At 39.5% G+C, this 22,608-nt stretch overlaps 1 protein-coding gene across 1 annotated transcript in view; it reads left to right on the forward strand.

Moving 5' to 3' along the window:
• The window catches only part of TRPS1 (transcriptional repressor GATA binding 1), a 219,957-nt gene that overhangs the window by 42,716 nt on the left and 154,633 nt on the right, over window positions 1-22,608 (forward strand). The window contains exons 3-5 of the mRNA XM_037381557.1: window positions 271-1,199; window positions 12,936-14,065; window positions 21,904-22,507. Of these exons, the coding sequence (XP_037237454.1) occupies window positions 271-1,199; window positions 12,936-14,065; window positions 21,904-22,507 (2,663 nt within the window). The remainder of the gene's footprint in view (window positions 1-270; window positions 1,200-12,935; window positions 14,066-21,903; window positions 22,508-22,608) is intronic.

Raw genomic sequence — 22,608 nt, forward strand, 5'->3', positions numbered from 1 at the left:
TAGACTTTAAGGTTCTCTTTTTAATTGAGTTCACTCTCGGTGTGATAATTTTTTAAAAATATAAACTTCTAGCTTTCTGCATAGTCTAAAAACATGTTTGACAAAAAATTTCTGGAAAGTTGATGTGTTCATATAGTTCAGAATACTTTAAAAAGTGCCAGGTTTATAATGTTATATATCTTGAATAATTCTATAGGGTTTTTTGCTTTTTTTCTTTTTTTTTCCCCCTTTTATTCTTTTTTTTTTTTTTTTTTTTTTTTTCTGTGGTAGATATGGTCCGGAAAAAGAACCCCCCTCTAAGAAACGTTGCTAGTGAAGGTGAGGTACAGACCCTTGAGTCTACAGGTACTGAAAGTGAAGAGTGTGGAAGGAAAAAAGAATTTTCAGCAGAGCAGATGCAAGAAAACACTGACCAGGGTGATGCGGCAGAGTTAAATAACAAGGAGGAACTTTGCATGCATGTCCAAGAGCCATCTTCCAGCATTAAAAAGGACTTGAAAAGCTCAGTGCTGAGTGAAAAGGCTGGCTTCAATTATGAAAGCCACAATAAGGGAGGAAATGTTCCATCCTTCCCTCATGATGAGGTGACAGACAGAAATATGCTGGCTTTCTCATCTCCAGCTGTTGGGGGAATCTGTGAGCCCTTGAAGTCTCCTCAAAAATCAGATGCAGATGACACCCAAGATGTGGTCTGTACCCCGTCAGGAGATGCAGCGGAGACAAATGAGGAGCATCAGATGTCGCCAAAAGCTTCAGATGAAACAGTGCAAGTGCAAAGTGGTCAAACTGATGGCCAAGGCTCAAGTCCGGTCCCCATGGCCTCAAAAAACCCACAAGTGCCTTCAGATGGAGGTTTAAGGCTGAACAAATCTAAAGCAGATTTGTTGGTAAATGATAACCCAGATACGGCACCTCTGTCTCCAGAGCTTCAGGACTTCAAATGCAACATCTGTGGATACGGTTACTATGGGAATGACCCCACAGATCTCATCAAACACTTCCGCAAGTACCACCTAGGACTGCACAACCGCACCAGGCAGGACGCTGAGCTCGACACTAAAATTTTGGCTCTCCACAACATGGTGCAATTCAGCCACTCCAAAGACTTCCAGAAAGTCAACCGCACTGTGCTTTCGGGGGTGCTGCAAGACATCAATTCCCAGAGGCCTGTCTTGTTAAATGGGACTTACGATGTGCAGGTTTGTATTTTCCCAGACTCCCCACTTCTGCTAACCGCCTTCTCGCTGCAAAGTCACTTATTTGCAAAGCCTCTCCTACCTACATGATTAATGTATTTCATATAACCTGCCTAAACCTTAAGAACCGTTTTGGTCTGTTTTGGCCAGGGTTTTTGCAGGTCTGCTGAGCATCTTGTACAGTAGAGGAGTGCTTGGCTTTTTGACCAGGGATATTTCTGTGTAAGATTTAGTCGTCGTGGTAATCAATAGCAAAAGATCTTATTCAGCAAACAAGCAAATTGCTGAATTGGTAATCATATCTGAAGGATTTGCTATCATGGAAAGAAAAGAGCAAATAATAATGAAAAATAACAACCAGATAGACAAAAGACAGCAGCTGGAAATTAAAAATGTAATCCTAAATTATCAGCTGCTGGAAGTCAAGATTTGGCTTATTGATTCTTTATTAAGATAAAATAAATGGCAAGCCTTGGCAACTCTAAAGTTGTCTAGTGCCAGAAAAACAGGATACACAATGGGTATTTAAAACATTTCAAAAAGTAACAGTCATCCGTGCTGTCCTTCATGTTAGTGAGCTTGCAAGGAAAGGGCTGTTGCCTCAGTTATTTTCTCATCTAGTTGGAGCAGGAAAAAAACTACAGATACTGCTGGTAAAAAAAAAATAATTAAAAATATCTTATTTTTACCAAGAAAAGAGTGGATTCAAAAACTTTTTCATGGAGTCTCTGTTAGTTTGTTACCAGTTAGTATTTAATTAGTTAAAAAAAACCTGATGCTGATTTAAAAAAATAAATCCTCTCATTAGTGGGCTGAGAGATGCCACAGGATACGTCAATATTTTATGATATAAAAATTCAAGTTTCAAGGAAAAAACCCACAAAGTAACAAAATTTGCATACAGAATGGATTCAGACGTCCATTCAGTTTCAATGTATGTTTGTATATGTGGTGTCCAACCTGGTAGTAATCACCAGAGAAAACTCTAGGGCATGTTAAAATCAGAAGTTAGGAGATGGAAAATACTTAAAATACTTGCAGAGACTGTAGCTGTAGGAAAGAAATTATGCAAGACAGGTTAAGATGGCTAGCATCTAACTTCAAGTAAGAAGCTGAAACGGCAACACAAGTCAGGAACTTGAAGCTTTTTAAGTGATTTAAACTTGTCCTCTTTTTTCAGAAATTCTATAATTTCTTTGTGGAGCAGCAGATGAAACTGAGGTCATTACTATGTGTAAAATCTGCAATCTTTGAACTGTTGTCTTATTAAAAGATCACTTCACTGTCTCGTGTCAGACACTCTCTCCTGTCAAACTGTGATTAGAAAGCAAATACGTGATTTAGTTAAAAGAGGTTAGAAGTGAATAATGTCAGAATGTGAAATGATGGTTTATAATTAGCACATAGTATGATGTTAATACCTGGATTTCCTGCTATAGTTTCAGTTTGCTGACTCCGGGGACAGCATCTTAGAGCAACTGATCCATGCTGTCAGGAAGACATGCAAACTGGAGCAGCTCAGGCATACACTATAGAGGAATTTGAGTTTCTAAACACACTTTCATTTCCTCCAAACAATTGTTTCGTTAGGGCCTTAGTTATTTATAGGAAAGTTTATGCTTGATTAGAATGAGCTGGACACTTTTCCTATGCAGTGCTTTCAGAAATAAAACAGATGTGTGAGCTATCTCAGTTTGAACTGATAGAAGGAGAAATAAAACAGCTGAACCTAGACTATACTTGTCTTCTAAACCCTGACAGTAAGATACTGTAGGGGAGACAAAAAGTGGTAGGAAACAGCCCATAGATAATCTACTTAAGATCAGTCTTTTCTCAGAAGAAAAACATTTTCCAAAATAGAACAGACAGCCTATACAATGTTGGCAATTTATTAAAAAAAAAAAAAAAAAAAAAGCAGCAACCAACAACTGGATCTGGAAACTTAATTTTTAAAAGTGCTAATTTTCCCTGCCCAATTTGGGAAGAGAAAATTAAATAAGCTTTCGTGGCAAATGCTATACTTCATCACTGGCACATGCACCAGATGTTGATCCAGAACATGTCAGAAGATAAGTAACTGATTAATATTTTTATGCTTTCTCCTCCCCCACTCCTGATACAGAGCAGCTTTGTCAGACTCATAAACACAGTAAAAGAACATTTGAAAATCCCCTTTGCACCCACACATGTTTATATAGCTACTATGTCCATTTTGGAGGGGATTTTTCTCAGGCATCTGAGTGGCTGGTGTCTCCTGCTGCAATGAGGGATCATATCGATTAGAGCTCTGGTTAAAATTGGTTCAGTCAAATTCCTGTGTAACACAGTGAGGGAACTGAACCTGAATAATTGGTTCATCTAAACAGTATTATTTTGTATAGGTACTGGCTAAAGGAAAATAATCCCTTTGTAATTAACTTGAAATAGAAGTGGACTGGGCTTAAGGTCTGATTTATTGATCCCCTTGCACTTAACAAACTGTTCTGTTGTAGCTGGGGTGGAAGTTATCGATGGATTTATGGGCTCAGGCCAGGGAGCTGGGCGCAGAAGCCAGAGGATGGAAATGACTGACTTTGATCTGGTTCACAGTGGTCAGTTGGGGACCACGGTATATGAAGATTTGTGGTAGTGAGGGATGCTGTTGAGCCCCATAGTTTGCATTCGTAACAAAAGCAAACAAAAAGCAATGGAAAAATGTCTGAGTACAGAAAACCCCAGCATCTCCTATCCTATCTTCAGATGGGTAGGGATGTGGCCCCTTTACCAAGGATTTGGAAGAATGAAATTGAATACATTTTTGGATTTATACCACGGAAGTCAAGTCTCTTCTAGAAAATTTAACACACACACACACCCCCCTCCCCAAACAAAAAAAAAAACCCAACCCCAAAGCCAGGTTGTTGGTTTTTTTTTTTGTATTGCAGTCAGCAAAACAGTAGGGATACACATTTGGCTTCATATCCAGGTATGCAAAAGTTGGCTCTGTTTTGAAGTACCTAAAGAGGATTTGGCTGGGAACTGTGTAAATAACCCATGCTTTCTGGCCATACTACTGTGTAGATTTTTACTTGATTTGAATTTTTAATCCAGCAAGATTCCTTTGTCTTTGAAAATGTGATTTTGTGTTGAAAATCTCCTGTATTCTTTGTTCTCATTTTCTTCCTCAGAGGTTTTTGGTTCACTGAGTTATAGTAAATTCCATAGGACTGGGTAAAATCACTGAGCTGTTTCTGGGAGATCAACTTTCTTGCCGGGTATAGATTTCAGAAAACATTTGCTAGCACATCTCTGAATTCACAGAGAATGTGCTAATCAGCTTTATTGCTTTTATCAGAATAATATTTGAAGTGAGTTCAATGGATCAGCTTTCACTGATGCCCCTCATTACTTTTTCTTCACATTTAGTTAATTGATCAATCTCTGTAGGCAGCTTTGTCTTGCTGGATATTTTAGCCTACGTATGGCTTTGTGGACAAGCCTAAAGGAGTAGACTTTAGACCAGCTCTGGAGACTTGAAGTAAAATTCAGGTGACTAAGTTAACAGCTACAGCACTGAAAAGCATTGCTTTGCTGCTGTATGATTAAGTCTCCTTCTGTGTTTGATCTAATGGCTCTCTAATGTATATGGAAAGGTCTGGAGACAGGCAAGTTGCTGGCAAGTAGGCAGGAATCTTTTCTTCATCCCCAATTTTTTTTATGGGACAGCTTCAACGGAAAGGTTGAGAGTGCTGTCTTCCACGTACCAGCTTATAGTATGGGTAGGACATCACCCAGCAAGGGAGAAGAAGCAGGCTTGGATCCCCTCTGACAGAGCAAGGAAAGGAGCCTACTTTTCCTGTTTCCTGAACAAGTGTTCAAGCCATTAGGCTATTGTATAAAAGGGAGCGTGACCCCATTTCCTGATATGTTTTAAAAGAAAACAGTGTCCCTCAAAGAAAGGACAGAAATGTCTGCATTCAGGTGAGGGTTTCAGATGGCACGTCCCAAGGGAGAAGGGTATTCCTGCAGCCGTGAATAAAGGCATACCACAGTGCTCAGCAGTTCTTACGGTGGGCTCCAGGCAGCTTCACACTGTGTGTGCTACCTGGAGGGGCTTCCTGCGCAGCATGGCCCTGCTTCTGCAGCTTGTTGTCGTAGACCTACCTCCTCTTACGTGCAGCCATTAAAGAGAGATTCAGGCTCCTGTCGGCATCTCTCTGAAAGTACTAAGAAGTGATTATATTTTTTATTTATTTATCTTTTACCCAGCCCTCTCATCTTGATTGTTTCATGGTTTTAGATACTAGACTACCACATAAGATAAGATGACAAATTTCTGAAAAGCCATGGGACTGATAAAAGCCATCCAAAAGTTTCTTGATTGTATTTCATTGAGCTGGGGAGGGAGGGGTGGCAAAGAAGAAGAAAATACTACGTTACATAACTATCCCACAGACTAAGGAGACAATGGCAGCAGAATTTTTTCTTTTAAGGTTCTAGACATCCAGTATTATAAAAGCTGTCCTATACCACTCAGCCCAATTCTTTGTCATATATGACTAGGGGTCACAACTTCTGCAGGTTTTTCACAGCAAATGAGAGCACTTCTGGCTGTCCATCTACCGGGCTGCTCAGTGTCCTAGAAAGTGGCTGAAGTGCCCATGGACACAGAGTGTGTAAAGCTCTTCCTTTTGTCTCCGTCATAAGCCAGTGGTGAGCTCCGTGTGCCTACACAAAGTTATGCATGTGTGTTTTTTAGTAATCTGGATTTCAGTATATCAAATGTGGCAGCTTTTCTGTTCTCATGTTAGAAGTGTGTAACTAGTATGAAGTCTGGTCTAACTAGGATTCAGCTGAATGAGAAACAGTGGTTTGATTAGTAGCTTCTGCTTTTTATCCTCCACTCTTATATTAGCAGTTTGAATATGAAGCTGTGAAGGTAAGACTGAAAAAATAGGGGGTCTATACAGATGTAATCGACATCCCTTCTCATGTTAAAGGTTTTTCTCTACATTTTTGGTGGTTTTGGCAAAGGGACTCTTACAGATACAGTGATAATCCAGACTGGAGGCATAAACAAGTACAGCATTTACTTTTGTATTAGTAAAAAATCAAACCTTCTTAAAGTTGAACTTTGGTATCAAGTGGGTTTCCTACAAGGTGACATGGATACATCACTAGTTGACATGAGCAGGTGAAAATATGTATGTGAATGAATTTCATTTTCCTCACATGCTTAGAGAAATCGATCCCAATTTTATATTGTTGGTCTTACTGACTTTAGCTCAATTGTCTGTACAACAGGAATTAGGTCTAAGTGATCTGACCAGCTGTTGCTGGATATGGTGTATGCTGAGCTCTCAGACTAGTTTGTGATGTGCTAGATCTTGAGGGGTGTGCTAGAACAGAACTTGCATGAAGCTGTGATGTCCCAGAAGGTCCATTTCATCTGTCAGCTGCATTGTCAACTCTCCCTGGGGACTTCCCTGCTTAAACTGAAGGCTGTCAGGCTGTCTTGGGTGTTGCATCTGCGTGTGTGCATACCTGTTTATTTTGAGTCTTATTTCTGGGTCACGATCAGGCTTGGAGACTGCCTTGCATGCTGAGAGAGTCACACCTCATGAACATAGGAGTCAGTCATCTCTTCTAAACCACAGACATGAAAAAGAAATGGTGGCAGGTGTTGAAATGGGTGGTGGTAAAACACACAAATATACATTCATATGTATGTGCTTGTTTGTGTGTATATGTATGTGTTTCTTTTCTCATATATATATATCACTGAATACACGTATATATATGAATATTATGTGAAAAAGCACCTGTGGTCTTACAAGAATCTAAATACTATATTGACTATAGTTTATAAGTAACAATTTATATTGTTTATGTAGTAGAAGTTCTTTATATCATTTCTGTGGAGACATTAGCAAGTTTACTATTCAGAATGATATGCAGTGATCTACAGCATGTCAGCTGCTAAATAGTAAGTGCCTGGGAACATTCACTTGTTCTGTGAAGAAAAGAGCTATTTTAGCCTTTCTTGCAGTGAGAAGTAGTCTACCGTCATATTAAAACATTCAGATGGGCAGTTTCTGTGGAATAACTGATGTGATGTATATGCACAGCCTTCAAGGCAAAGTTATTTATGTGTTAATATGCCTCATCTTTATGCCAGGGATATCTGGTGGTGTTTGAAGAGACACTAATGAAGAAAGTTGGTGAGGCTAGTAATAGTCACAGATATATTTAAAGGTATAAAATGCTGAGCTAGTCCACAGAAATGAGAGCTCAAAAAGTAAAAGTTGCTGGGAAAAAAGGAAAGCAGCTAGATTTTCTTCTGGTGTAAATCAGTCCAAGTTTGCCTTGAAGTCTGTGAGGCTCTGTGAGTTTACAGTAGCCAAGGAACTGTCTGGTAATTTTATCTATACAGAGAGAGAATAGAAAGGATGGTGCTTCTTTTAGGTGCTAGATATTAGTCTACTAGCGTTAGCTAGCAAATGAAATTCTTGATTCTGTGTTATTTACTTTTGTCGTTTTTGCACATCTGGTCTCCTGACCTTAATTTAAGTGCTGCAATTGTTCTGTCACAGCCTTTGTTTTAAAAATACCTTTTAAATTCTCATGTCAAAAAACATACTGTCTTCAATGGCAACAGAGTAAATTGTGAGAAGAGTACACCTATCACACAGTAGTTGGCTTTCTTGTTCTGGTAAGTATGAATAGCCCAGAAAGCCAGAAGTTTGCCCTGAGTCTTTGCCTCACTTGTGCAACATTGTTCTGTCTACCTATAAGTTAATCACGGTACGGTAAATAGTTTTAAGAATATACTCTGAAGATTCTCCTAGTTTTACATGCAGAGAGTGAGCAAGTGAGAGGGAGTGAGTTCTGCGTAGTGGAGGGTAGAGAACTGGGTGGTGTTTCACAAACTTGCATGAAAGCCAGGAATCTGTTCTGGCCTGCACAACATGAAGAACTTAATAAATGTGGGATGGTTAAAATGTTCTGGATGCTATATTGCACAAAGCAAATGAATAAACAAGAGCATTAGAAAATATTTTAGGATTAGAAGATTAAGAGTAATTGGCAAAGGCAGACTGGATGGCTCAGGAGATTGGTAGGGTATCTGGAGCCTTTCACCTCCTGATTAGCCAAAGATGTAGCCCAGGTAATAAAAAAACCCCAAAAAACCAAAAAAAAACCAACAAGAGAAAACACACACACACCCCCCCAAGATTAACATTTGCTGTTCCAATGCAGATGGTTGGTCTAGTTTCTAATCAGCAGTTGCAGAAGAAGCCAGGGGTCAAAGACAGGTTTACCCAGTGCGTGTAAGCCATGCAGTTGAATCACTTATGTGGACATAGGCCACTAGTTTCTGCTGGTAGAATTTTCTTCATGATATGTATGATTACGGGAGCTGGCAGACTTTGTCTTCCTGGGGTAATTTTTTCCATTTTCTGTAAGTAACATTTGTAAACTGCTTCAGCAAAATAACATTTAGGATTGAACTTTGAAAAGGAGGTGGGAGAAAAAGAGGTAGGGTAACATTTGGATCAAGGGCAGATTAAATATCAGAGAAACTTTTTTAAAGAAATCCTGAAATTGCCTTTTCTTGCCCAAGTCCATCTATTCCATGAAATCATTGGTTTTGGTCTAATTAAGGTAATACAGACGTATCTGCTGGAAACCTATAGTGCAATTAATACATCTTTGTTAAAGTGCTTGCCAACATGCTTTAGAAAGTACATCTTGAAACACTGTCAATTATTGTGTTATCTTTTCTCCTCTTTCTGGCTATTTTTGGAAATGTGCGTGGTGTATAAGGAGATAGCTTAACTGTTAACACATGAACTTCAGTCCTTGTGGTAAATTCTTTCCCAGCCTTCTAGATTTTGATAATTTTCCCTGTTAATGAATTAATGATTAAGAGTTCTGACTTTCAGGGAGTCTTACTCTGAAGTATATTTCAGTTTAATCCCAGACTGAGACATGGCTTTGAAGAGCAATTTTTGAAAAACATCAGTGCAACCACCTCAAGCATAATAATGGAGTACCCATTTGAATAGACATCTTCCTCTATACTGCATAATAATACCAACTATATTGCCAAAATTGAGGTGCTGCAGGAGTAAGTGATATTCCCACAGTCTCAGAAGGAAGCGACAGTGAAGGGAAGAACTAAATCAGGTTTCCACAGTCCAAACAGATGCCTTGTATGTTAGCTTCCCTTTAAAAACAGAATTATGAAGATTAATTTTCTTCTGTGCTTACTGAGGGAACTGTTGATCTATATGTGCTCTTATATTTCCAGTGCAAGCTGTACCTGTACTTGTGACTGCCACTAGTTATGTCGGCTGGCACTTTGGACTCCGCTGCTGTAACAGAATTGCAGAATTTTAGCATTTAGAAACCTTTGCTTAGTTTCTTCTTTATGATGAGGAGGAGTGTCTACTTAAGAAAATAAAACTCTGTCAGGGCAAAGAAGGGGACTAGGTTTTACTGGGATCAGAATGAAGTAGGGGAATAAATAGGAGAAACTATCACTTGTGATACCACACATAAATGTGGATATTGATTTCCGTGGTGTGTGTATACAGATACTATTTTTTCCCCCTTTCTCCTTCTCTTTCTCCTTTATTTTTCCTCTTTCAGGGGCAGGTCAGAGAAAACAGGACAATTACATACTCAGTGAAGGAGTTTAGTGCCTGTACATAGAGATACGATATGTTACTGAAAAATCTGAAAGTCAAGCCAAGACTTGAGCAGAGTGCACAAATCCAAACAGTTCTGTAAATGTGTAGGCTTCTTCCAAATTTGGCTGGCTGAAAGCTGAAACAGCTTCAGTTTATACCGTCACTTCAAGTGCTTCTCCAGCCTCTTTGCATGGAAGCCAGTTTCTGCAGTTCCCTTTACCTGATGACCCCCAAGGAGGCTTTCAGTACATTTTGTCATGTGTGAAAAATGGCTTTTGAGTGTAATAACATTAAGATGACCCTGCATTACCTTTCACGTACATGCTCTCCTAATAGGATGCATTATTTTGAATTGTGGCAGGGTAGTCAGGGAAATGCCAACCCAATAATTGGTAATCAATTACATTCCAGGGTTGTAAAGACTGTGTGTGTCCGTCCCCCTCCCCCATTGCAAAAGGTTAACACAAATGGTGTGAGAATACTTAGTTCTGTTTTATCCTCTTGTGATGCAGAGAAGGATGTATTAGCATGGGACACAAATTTGCTATGTAGGCCACTAAGCAGGATTAGCACAAGTTACAGAAATGATGTGAGTTACAGTCCATTGTATAAAATGCTAGTACTAATAATGTTTTTTCAGTGTCCAGAAATAAAAGTAATTGGCAATGAACAGCAGCTGGGATTATTTTCACTCCATTTCTAACTCGTGTCTACAGAGTGTCTGAAAAATAGGTATGTTATCTGTAGGATCTGTGAATGGACAGCTGAGAGTAATAGATGTATTTACTCATTAGAGCCACTTAAGGTAAAGCATTTTGGCCAGTTTTCTGTGCATGCATAGAACAAACATAAGTATCTAATTAAATGAGCAAAACCAGATCACCTTGCAACTTACATAATTGTGCAGCATGCTGCTGTTATTTTCTGTTTACCGTAATTCCATCAGTGCTGTCTTTTAAGTTGTCTTTCAACACCATTGAGACTTTGAACATTGAAATAATGCAGTGGATGGAGACCAGAACTGCCAGGAGTAGGCTCAGGTCCCACTGTTGTCAGGGGATCAGGCTCAACGTGGCTTTGTCTCCAGTTCTTGCTGGCCATAAAATGAGATCTCTTCTGCAGTACAGATCTGTTAAAACATCCCTCTTCCAAAGAACCTCTTCAAAACCAAATTCATAACTTGATACCGGTGCTTAGAGCCGCAATTTAAGTGAAAATGTTATTACAGCTAAGTCCTAGTTATTTGGCTGCCCAACTCACCATTGCCTAATGAGATATGTTTCCTAAACAAACAGAAAGCGATTTCCAGTTTTAAGAAAAAGTTTTAACCAGTTCATGGGAACTGTGCTTTCTTTAGGAAAAATAAAAAAGAATTGGAGGCCGAGTAGCAGCAGCTCATTATATCATGGTTTAGCAACTCATTGACTCACTATACATGTTCAGTTCTGATGGGATACAAAGGATAGCATCTCATTCTCTGAGCTAAATGGCTAAAAGGCATTTATATTATATGCATTTAAAAATGTTTACATTTCATGCTCTCTGTATGTCTGAGTCTTTCCGTATGGTGTGATACTGAATGAGCAGTGATCACACGTTTTCTTTGTGGCACAGCTGTTGAGGAGGAGAAGAAAAATAATTACACCATTTGCCTAATGCATTAGAACTGAATCCTGCAGAAATGCAGTAATACAGTTACTGGTTGGGAGAATGGAAATCAAACCCTGTGTGAAAATTTTATGTTCCCTCTAAGACATCTCTTGGGGGTACAAACTGAGACCATGGCACAGGGAGGCTTCCACCCATGTCCTTGATGTAGTGGTGTAGATGCATGATGGCAAAGGAGCAAATGTCTGTGGATTTTGGATGTAAAGGGGAGTTATCTTCTGGGTGCTGTACACTATTTACGATTCAGGAAAAGAAGTAGAGCAATGGTGACATTTTTGTCAGGAGGTTCTTTCTTTGGCCTTCAAACTAGTTGTATGGGAGCAGCAAATCTCTCCCTGATGTCAGGGGCAGGTGTGGTGCACTCCTGGGAAGGGCAGGCCTGCCTGCTATGAGAACACAGGGTTTAATAACTGCAATCCTGGAAGCCTTGTTTCCTTCCTGCAGACCATTTTGCTCGGAGATCATGAGAACAGTTAAGTAGACCTACCTTCTTTTTTTTTTTCTTTTTTTTTTCTTTCTTTTTAATTAGTGATGTCATGGGCTTGGGTGTGGTAGGTTCCTTTGCCACATGCCATTTTTCTACTGTAGTTTTTCCATCCTTCTTTACTAAATTGAGCTCTGTGCATGACAGGAAGAGAACATTTCCTTGGAGAATGTCTGCACTGACTAATCTTTGAGAAAACTGCCTTTCGTTTCAGACATCAGCCACTATGGCTGTGTTAAAAGGCGTCCTGGTGGATACTGGATACTCCTGTAGGAGTGGTCTTTATAAGAATTGGTCATACTCCAACCTAGCACACTGAATTTGTTATTTCAAATTTAGTTTTTGTTTGCTCATATTTAGAAAGCAGTTCTCTTGGACCATTAAGCATGAATATGAATAAAACATATAAGTGTTTGTTGAAAGAAATAGACTGAGGTCGTGTTCTTTTGTTCCACACCTGGTATAAACTTCCAGCAAAGTCTCCTGTTAAAAGGTTCAGGGATATGGGAATTGATCATTGGATCTTCTATCAGTGATGTGATTTAGTAATTTAGTGAAGGAAGGAATAGTCCTATTGGAGAATGCTCAGTTAAGATCATGTCGTGTATGTGTGCCTCAGTTTCCCCCAAAAATTATTTATTATTTATATGGGATATATATTCAGCTATGTGAAACATTAAAAAATCTTCAGTAACAAATGCTAAATACATGAGGGTGTACGTATGATATCTTCACTAGGTTAGTACAAAGTGAAAATGGTGGTGATGTTTAATGAAAGAGGCTTGTGAATTAATTGCTCTCTATTTCTCTCTCTTCCCACCCTCCAGCCCACCCCCACCCCCCCACCCCCTGCCCCTTGCTATTTGAATAAATCTACAATGGAGCTAAAATGACATTATTCTTTATTCACAGGTTACTTTAGGTGGAACCTTTATTGGAATTGGGCGGAAAACTCCAGATTGCCAAGGCAACACCAAGTACTTCCGCTGCAAATTCTGCAATTTCACCTACATGGGCAACTCCTCCACTGAACTAGAGCAACACTTCTTACAGACTCACCCAAACAAAATGAAAGCAGCCCTTCCCTCCTCTGATTCTGGTAAAACTTCAGAGAAAAACTCCAATAAATCCAGTCCTACTCTTCGACCATGTGATTCTGGAGACTTGGGGAAGTGGCAAGACAGAATCACTGTAAAAGCGGGAGATGATACACCAGTTGGATATTCGGTGCCCATCAAGCCAATAGATTCCTCTAGACAAAATGGTACCGATACAACCAGTTACTACTGGTGTAAATTTTGCAGTTTCAGCTGTGAATCGTCCAGCTCATTGAAACTATTAGAACATTACAGCAAACAGCATGGGGGAAGCCAGGCAGGAGGCCTTCACCCAGATCTGAATGATAAGCTTTCTAGGGGATCTGTCATTAACCAGAATGATCTAGCCAAAAATGCAGATGGGGAATTAGTGACAAAGACAGAAAAGGGTTCGAGTGTGGCAAAAAAGAAAGACTTGACTAGCAAAGGAGCAGAGGACAGCATGGTGACAAGCTACAACTGTCAGTTCTGTGACTTTAGGTACTCAAAGAGCCATGGCCCAGATGTAATAGTGGTGGGCCCACTTCTCCGTCACTATCAGCAGCTACACAACATTCATAAATGTACCATTAAGCACTGTCAGTTCTGTCCCCGAGGCCTCTGCAGCCCAGAAAAGCACCTTGGAGAAATTACTTATCCATTTGCTTGCAGAAAAAGTAATTGTTCCCACTGTGCTCTCTTGCTTTTGCACCTGTCTCCAGGGGTGACAGGAAGCTCTAGAGTCAAACACCAGTGCCATCAGTGCTCATTCTCCACTCCCGACGTGGATGTTCTCCTGCTCCACTATGAGAACGCACACGAAGCGCAAGCGTCTGATGTCAAACCCGAAACAAATGCCCTGCCAGGGGCAGAGGGGCCGCTGACACTCAAGGAGAACAAAGAACACTCATGTACCAAATGTGACTTTACCACCCAGGTGGAAGAAGAGATTTCCCGACACTACAGGTATGGTGAATTTTCGCATGTTTAATGATAGGAACCCAAACAAACAGGCCCTCCCTTAGTTCCTTAATTAAATGTCACCGTTCCCCTAACATTTAAGGAAACTGGAAATCAAAATACGAACGTGTATGGATATAAATCTTTACAGCCAGGGTCCAATCCAACATCCACTTTGTTTTGGAAAACCACCAGCTAAGTTGGTGGATTTAATTATACATTTAAACCTGTGCAAAGAAGAGGGAGATTCGGATTTGTGTACAGATGCTGAAGTTCCAGCATATTTGAGGTCTGGTCAGCTATTTTCCGCCCAGAATCTTTTCAGTACTATTTTAGTTTAGGCTTCTTACCAGAAAGCTGGCATCTTCATTCAGTAGGGGAACACAAACGGCTTTACTTTCCAAGATAGACTGTGAATCCTTTCATGCTCCGTAACAGTGCTTCAATGTACTACCTTTTTGTAGTATTTTCCACTCCCAAGTCCAGCAACATAATAATTAGTTTAAGAGCATTCCACTGCCGTTTTGGTGTTGGTTTCACACTGGGAGCAGACACTCTTTTGTCTGTTGATGTCATCCCCCAAGATCCTTTTGCAGATGCTTATTTTCGTGTTGCTGGTTTACAGTGTCGTTCTATTTATTTTAAATGTTAATGTTCCTATTTGGGGGTGGATGCAGCCAGTCTCCTGACTCAGTCTGACACAATGTCACAGTGGCAGCCAACTCCCTGCTAAACTTCTTGGGTCAGTTCCTGGGCTGTTGTAAACTGGCAGTCCAGTTTACATCGGAGGAGGAGCTGGCTCTTAGGCTTTGTAAAGAGCAACAGTTATGTGCCGCTGCAAAAGCGATGTTAAATATTAGAAAATCATGCGGAATATGTTAATAGTTAAGGCTAATGCGTCAACAACAACGGAAAACTCAGTATCTATCTCATCTAAAAGATCTTTGCATGGAAGCCAGCTAGAATGAAGACAAAAGAAGATGCATTTTCAAAGCTAAAGCTTTGTTAAAAGCGCAAGAAACCGTGCCACGTTTAATAGATTCCAAGACATCCAAAATTAACAAAGGCAGACTGGGGCATGATACTTTAATAGAGATTAAAGCTGGGGGCATCCAAATGTTGCCCAACAGAGGGCTGCATTGGCAATGTATCAGGAGTCTATTTAAAAAAAAAAAAAAGGAAAAAAAAGAAAAAAAAAAGCAGCAGATTGCTCATCTTTAATTTGGAGCTAGGGCCCACGGAGGATTCAGGTCCCAGCATGTAGTGCCCCATTTTTGAGCCAAGTGGGCCTGAGGGATGTTGTGTGGATTAATTAGTTAATGTTTGTAAACTGCTTTGAAGATGAAAAGTGGTATCTAAGTTCCAAGCATTATTATAGCAGCTTTGAGCCATGCTGTAGAACTCCATAGGCAGCACTTTGTCCGCCGCTGGGGCATGGCATGATCTTTTTTTAGTGGTTAAATAACTGGAAGATTGAAATGGCTCCTTGACTGAAAAAAAAAAAACTTTTATTTTGCTGCAGCTGGTAATTTAAGTTTTAACAAGCACGCCTATTTAAAATCCTTTTTCCCAAGGAAAGGAGAAGCCATGACTTTCAAAATTAAGTGCTAAGTCTGAGATGGGGTAGCAGTAGTTTCTCCTTTGGAGGGCTCAGCACCCTGCGGCTCTGGCAGTTGTCACCGGGAACTGCACTTTGGAAAATCAAGAGATACACTTAAGCGTTCAAATCTCGACTTGTTTGTCTAAAATTAGGCTATTCTTTTCAAGACAGTCGAACAATGTATTTTCTTAAGCCTCCAGTCTAAGACGTTATGGAGTACGCTGAGGATGATGTGTAATTAAAGCGAAGTACAACATCCTTACAACTGCCAACTTCTTGCCCTCTCCCCTGCCCTCCCCGCTTTTTAATTTGAGTTTTGTTTCTTTTCTATGTGTACTGCTGCTGTTTTCCCCCACTGTGCACCTTCTTTGAAATCACAGCAGTTAAGTTTAGTTTGTGGTAGGTGCTCTGTGATGGCAAACACCAGCAGGTTTTATTGCTTTTCTATGCATAACCTACTTTTCACTCTACCAAACTGTAACAAATGCAAAGAGAGACTTTTGAGGCATTATAACTTCTATTATTATTATTATTATTATCATCAGACACTTTTTTTAATAGAAGTTTTGCATATATTGGATATGTATTTTCTTTCCCTTTTTGTATTTTATTAACTAAAGATACAGAGCAGTTCAGATTTTAAAAAGTAGACAATCTATAAAATAGTAGTGTTAGGGAGTTATGTGACACACAGAAACGTGCTGATATTGATTCAGCTCACACCCTAGCTGGCCTTCTCTGGGTCTGCATCAGAGTTTATCTTGACAGAATTGTTATGTCACGTTATGTATTCCTGATGCGTTTAAAATGCTATACATGTACATATATCTAAAACTTGTTCATTGATATAAGGAGCTGAACAGATTCTAATGGTAAACATAATACCAAGCATTAATGGTAGTGGCAGAAAGTGTTCTGCTGTTCACATGTTTAAGTTTACTCTTGATAATCTATGAGTATCAGAGCTGGCTTTAGATGCTATTCATATATTTTGGTTCAGGTATTTTTTGTCTGCATTTTTTATTATTTTCATTTTTGAGTCAGATGCCCCAACAGCATGCTTAATGTATTTTCTTTTTAAGCTCGTTTCCTTTTGACTCTAGGTCTACAATTTCACTCTGTCTGCTAGCTAAAAAAATTTCTATCTCCCAGTATTATTTCTTTGCAGTCATGTGTTTGCAATAGTATTAGAATTTGCAAAAGTAGTTCTTTCCAAGCTTTCTATCTATTGAAATGTGTACTTACACTTAATGCTCATTCAGTATTTCTTGACATGATTATTTGAGAGCTGTTCAGTTAAATTTGAAGTTAATGAATCACATTGCACTTGAGTTTACTTGTATTTAAACCTCACTAAAATGTGCTTACTCAACTGAATCCCCAGAAGGTTTATTGGCCTCCATTTTCTACTAATTCTGGTACTACTCATTTTCCATTATACCGCTGAGGAATCAGGTACTTTTCATGTTCATTGCAAAGCTTAGTTTTTCCTCAAAAACTGTCTAGTATTCTGATGAACTAAAAGGTGCCAACACTTGTAATTTAGATAAAAATCATACTGAGTATTTAGGGAAATTTTGCGTGTCGAGTCACTTAGTCTTAGTTTTTTTTCTTAAGAATGAAAGACGCTTCTTGCAGAATTGTGGTTGTGTTTTTTTTTTCTAATTTTGCCGAAAGATGTGAGAAGACAATGCGTTTTCTTATTTTTGCAAAAACTAGAATTTTTCATGTAAATCCTTATTTGTCAAAAAAGACTGACAGAAAGTGTTTGATCAGTGCTAGTAGTAATTAAAAATGCTCTGCTGAAATATGTGCTAAACTTTGTTTTTTTAAAAAACGGGATGGTGATTTATTAACTGCAAAATATAAAAAAATAGACTCAAATGAAATATATGCTTTGGCAATGATGTAGAACCATTTGTCTAATAAACATTGTTTGAAAATGTGGGTGAGAGCAGTTATGTAGGGCTCTCTTTTGAAATTAATTACGAGTTAATCTCAAATTAAATAATTCCTTAACTCTAAAGATATATGGAATAGCAGGGTAAATGGCAAAGGGGTACTCGGGGCTTGCACTGGGGGCACGGGGGGTGTCAGAGCTGCCCACTCTCACTGTCAGGCAGCAGAAGCCTGAGCAGCGTCTTAGATGAGCAGATTATGGAAATGTGGAGCCTTTGGGACACTCCCCAGAGAAGCCAACCGAGGGCAAAAGTGTAAATTGAGGCCCACCAGCTCCCAGTTTTCGGCAGTGGGAGCCTTCACTCCCTGAACAATAGCAGCATCTGTGAAGACCTTTTCCATCCTCCTGACACCTTAATTCACTGCTCCAAACTTCTTTGCTCTTGCCAGTGGGTTTTGCTCTCCTTTCATCTCAGCCTTGCTGTCTGCTCTGCCTGTTCTCTCCTTTCTGACCCTCCGCTGAGTTTTCTTACTTTGCTTGCTGTCTTTCCTTCTGAATATTTTCTGCTTCCCACAAGCCTGAATGCAGCACCCGTCCCAAAAGAAAACTTTCTTAGAACTGTTTCTTCATGAGAAATACTAGTAATTATTATATTCATAGTGAGATTCAAAATGGGCAAAAATATATGGAAGTGTTACGACAACCATACTTTCATCCAGAATATTTTCTATGTCCTAAAGCCTAGGAATGTCTTCAGGTAATTTAAAAAAAAAAAAGTAAATTACTTGTTTTTTAGAGTGTGGTGTTTTGTAATACTTCAGACTAGTTAGAAGTATGTCAACAAGATTTAATTAACAACTGGCTAGTGTCAGGAGTATTGCAGCCCATTAGAAAGCTCAAGTAAAGAACATTAAATCCATCCAAAAAACCCCATCTAATCTCTCCAACTTCAAAATTTTGCAAGGGAAAATCTTTGTATCTTATAGTACCCAATTCAAGTACAATTCGGTACAACTAAAAAATGATAGGGTTTTGTCAAGTTGTCAGAATGTAACAGTGCAGCAAAGGTTTGGCCTGAGTTCCTTGACATTTCATCTTGGGATCGGGCCATAAATGTTGTAGTGTCCATGAATAATCAGGTCTTTCATTTATTTTGTAATGAAAATAATAATGCTAAGTGATATCAGTGGATGGGATGACACTGCCATCCCAATGCCACATGGAAGATAATGCCTGTTTATGGCCTCAACCTGCTGTTAGTTTGCTTGAGTGGTGTACAAGATCAAAAAAGAGAGAATGCTGTTTTCTTCTTCACTTATATTTCTTTCTTCCATACTGAGAACTCTCATACATACATCTCTCCTTTGATCGGCCATATACCAATGCACTGTATTGCACCTGTTGAATTCAGGGTTTCAGACGGTATAACCATGGTTTAGCTGTAACTTTCAGGTAATGCACACAAGTGCTTATCATGTACTTTGCAAGTCGGAATTTTAAAAATTTTGTTGCTTAACTTTTAGGAGCTTTGTGCACAAATATAGGTGTAGCTTGGGCCTTTAGAAACATGGGTAGGTTTAAATTCTAGCACAAAAAGAAATCAAACATTGCCGACTTGTTTGTTGATTTCTATCAGGGTGTGGTAAAAACAGAGATGAAAACATTTTCTTTTTATTCCTTGTTCTCGGAAAGAATAAGTTCCCAACTTTCAAAAGTTCTGTAATAGCTGATGATAGTTATTATTTGAGACTAAGACTTACAGTGGACAGTTCCAAACTTTAGCTTACTTTTCAGACCTTGGGGATAGAATAATAAACAGGACAAACCCACGCGAAGTGTGAAAATTTATAATGTCGATGGCAGATTACTTTCTAATGCATAGTGGAAAAGTGTATGTCATGAAAATAAAAGCTTGTTGGGTTACTATCTACCTAAATCAGTCCTTGTCCTTTCCACATCATAGTGCCTATCATAGTCTTACAGGAGCATGAAGGAATGCTTGTATGACTCTCTTTGAATCAATTATAAGTAATTTAAATGAACAAACCTTTAATGTAAGAAAGGTCATTTCAGCTGCGCTTCAACAGTGTACTTGCAACTGCATCTAATATTTGGCATTTATTTGTGGCCTCAGAAGTGTGGTACCTCTCCTGTGGTGTATATTGGTCCTGATCAAAAACATTTAGCCAGTGTGTGGGGAAAAAAAAAAAAAGAAAAGAGAAGTTAGGCAGAAAAAGATCAGCTGTTTGGAGGTGTGATATCTGTAGATGAGAGCCAAGTTAGGAAAAGGGGTTAGCTATTGAAAAAGCCAAGTTAAACAAGAGACACTTAGGGCTAAGTAGCCTCCCAAAGGATTGATAAACTTTCACATGGGGAGTGTATTCGGTTGAGCCATTAGCCCCAAATGGTGTCTTGTTTAACTTGGCTTTTAAGATAACTAGCCCCTGTCTAACTTGGACTTCCCTGTTGGTATCCCACCTTTACAGGGCTGACCCTCTTTAGAACTTGGCTTTTTGTATTTATAAAAAGGGTTTGATCAGATAGCACTCTCTCTTTTTTTTTTTTGGTTCAGAAGAGAATTAAGCTCAGTTTAGAAAAGAATTAAGTTGCAAGAGAGAATATATTAGTGTCGCATTGAGAGACAAGCTGATTTTAATAAAACACAATTGTAGAATGAAGAAAAAGGAACACAGCCAGAACAGGATTTTAACCCACAGCTTGCTCTCCCACAAGTAGATTTTGTTGCCATAAGGCTATGTGGAGAATAGCTGACTTTATTTTTTGCATAACTGAACGAGCCCATCTAGTCCCTTAAAATGCATACAAATACGGAAAATGACAAAAAGAAAACTGATATTGCACAAGGGCTAAAAAGCTTGAATCTCAATGCGTACTCATGTCTGCACGCTGACACAACTGCAAGAAAATCAGACAATGTAAATAACATATGGTTTGTTTTTCCAGCAAAAGGAAAGAAGGAAGACAAGGAGGTTTAATAAGTTTGGCAAGTTGTCCCTTCTAAACTATCATACTCTAAAAGGGACATTTTGTGTATCATTCCAGTTCTACAGATGCACCAAGAGCCAAATCCTGCTCTTACTGAAGTCAATGGGAGTTTTGCCATCAACTTCACTGAGACTAAGATTTGGCCTCAAAAGAATTAATTCTAACAATTGGAGTTGTCAGGGCAGTAACAGATTTCTCATACAAGTTTTGTCCTGTGTGGATAGTGAAAAGCTCGTTTTTTAGCTTGGCTAAAGATGCTGTTGTGACTCTGAATGCCTGGGGTGTGGATGTGTGAGTGTGTCTGTAGGGAGAAGCTTTCACAGAGTTATGTACATTTTGATGAAGGGCAGGGACGGTATTTTACTTTGCGTTGGTACGATGCTGGGCGCAGCGGGGCCCAGAGCCTTATGGAAAGCTCTGACCGCTCCTGTGCTATAAACAATTATTCATAATGGCATTATAGAGCTCATAAACAGTGTTCTGTTCCTATGGTAGATACAGTAAATGGGTAACATGTTGTTCTCATGTAGCAACATATGCTTTACATAATTTAGTAATGCAGTACTTTATATAGGCTTTTAGAATAAAAACAGGAAGGTGCGTTATTCCACACTGCTCCACAGCTCATACTCAAGCGTTTCTGTATTCAATGGGAAAATGCAATTTGTAGTGACATAGCCAGCTATTTTGCTTTTTCTTTAGAGCAGCATCTTTTAAAGTTATGTTGAAATATCCACAGAGAACAAATAAGTAATATCTGTTGTGTACAACCTTCTGTCCTTGGTATATTCTTAGCTGTAAGTCAACCAGAGCTCCGCTCAAAGTCATTGTTGTCAACCAAAAGTCTATGAAATTGGTGGAAAGCAAAGAAATTAGTTTAAACTTCTTAACTTTCTGGCATACAACAGTGTTATACGAAGTGTTTGGGTTTTGTTGTTTGGTGGTGGTTTTTTTTACAAAAAAATCTATCCTCTTCTAACAATTTGATTTTGTTTGAAAAAAAAGTTACTTCAGTGTTTCTACTGCAATAGAAAGTGAAAATGTGTTGCAGCAAACTGAAGAGGAAGAAACACAAAATGACAGTGAAAATTGTATGAAGTTTGGAAAAGCATGGTGGGATGTGAATGAATGACAGGAGTCTGTTCCAAGGCATGGGGGGAAAAGACAGCAGGGTTTTTCCATATTGTATAAGACACCAATGTAAACCTACTTGCTTTATTTAGAGGGAATCATACTGTAAGTTAGATATATTTTCGTCATCTTCATAGGTAGAACCACTGTGAGAGGGGAAGGCCAAGGGGAGACTCTCACCTTAATACACTTCTCGTTTTCTTCCAGGAGAGTACACAACTGCTACAAATGCCGTCAGTGCAGCTTCACGGCTGTTGACACTCAGTCACTACTAGAGCACTTCAACACCGTGCACTGTCAGGAGATGGACATCACTACAGCCAATGGGGAGGACAGTCATGGTGTTTCGTCTATCAAGGAGGAGCCAAAAATTGACCTTAAGGTCTACAGTCTGATTAATCCAGACCCCAAAATGGGGGAGCCTGTATCTGACAGCATAGTAAAGAGGGAAAAGATAGAAGATAAGGAAGTGCTCAAGGAGAAAGGTTGGACTGACAGTCCCAGTGATGATCTTCGCAACGTGTCCTGGAGAGGAACAGACATTTTGAGGGGGAGCCCGTCTTACACACAGACCAGTCTAGGCTTATTGACCCCAGTGTCCGTTGGCCAAGAGCAGCCAAAGCCTTTACGGGATAGTCCAAATGTAGAAGCTGCTCATCTTGCGCGGCCCATTTACGGCTTGGCGGTGGAGAGCAAGGGCTTCCTGCAGGGCGTGCCAGCTGGAGTGGCGGAGAAGACCGGGCAGCTCACCCAGCCCTACCCTTCATCCGGGGACAGCAAGGCAAAGGATGAATCCCAGTCCTTATTACGGGTAGGAAGCTCTCTCTCTTCCCCACCCCCACCCCCACCCCCCTCGCTTTTTATGATTACATATATGTTACGTTTAATTAGGCATGCAAAGAATTTCTTCAG

This window comes from Falco rusticolus, chromosome 3, assembly GCF_015220075.1.
Source record: "Falco rusticolus isolate bFalRus1 chromosome 3, bFalRus1.pri, whole genome shotgun sequence".
Taxonomy (NCBI): domain Eukaryota; kingdom Metazoa; phylum Chordata; class Aves; order Falconiformes; family Falconidae; genus Falco; species Falco rusticolus.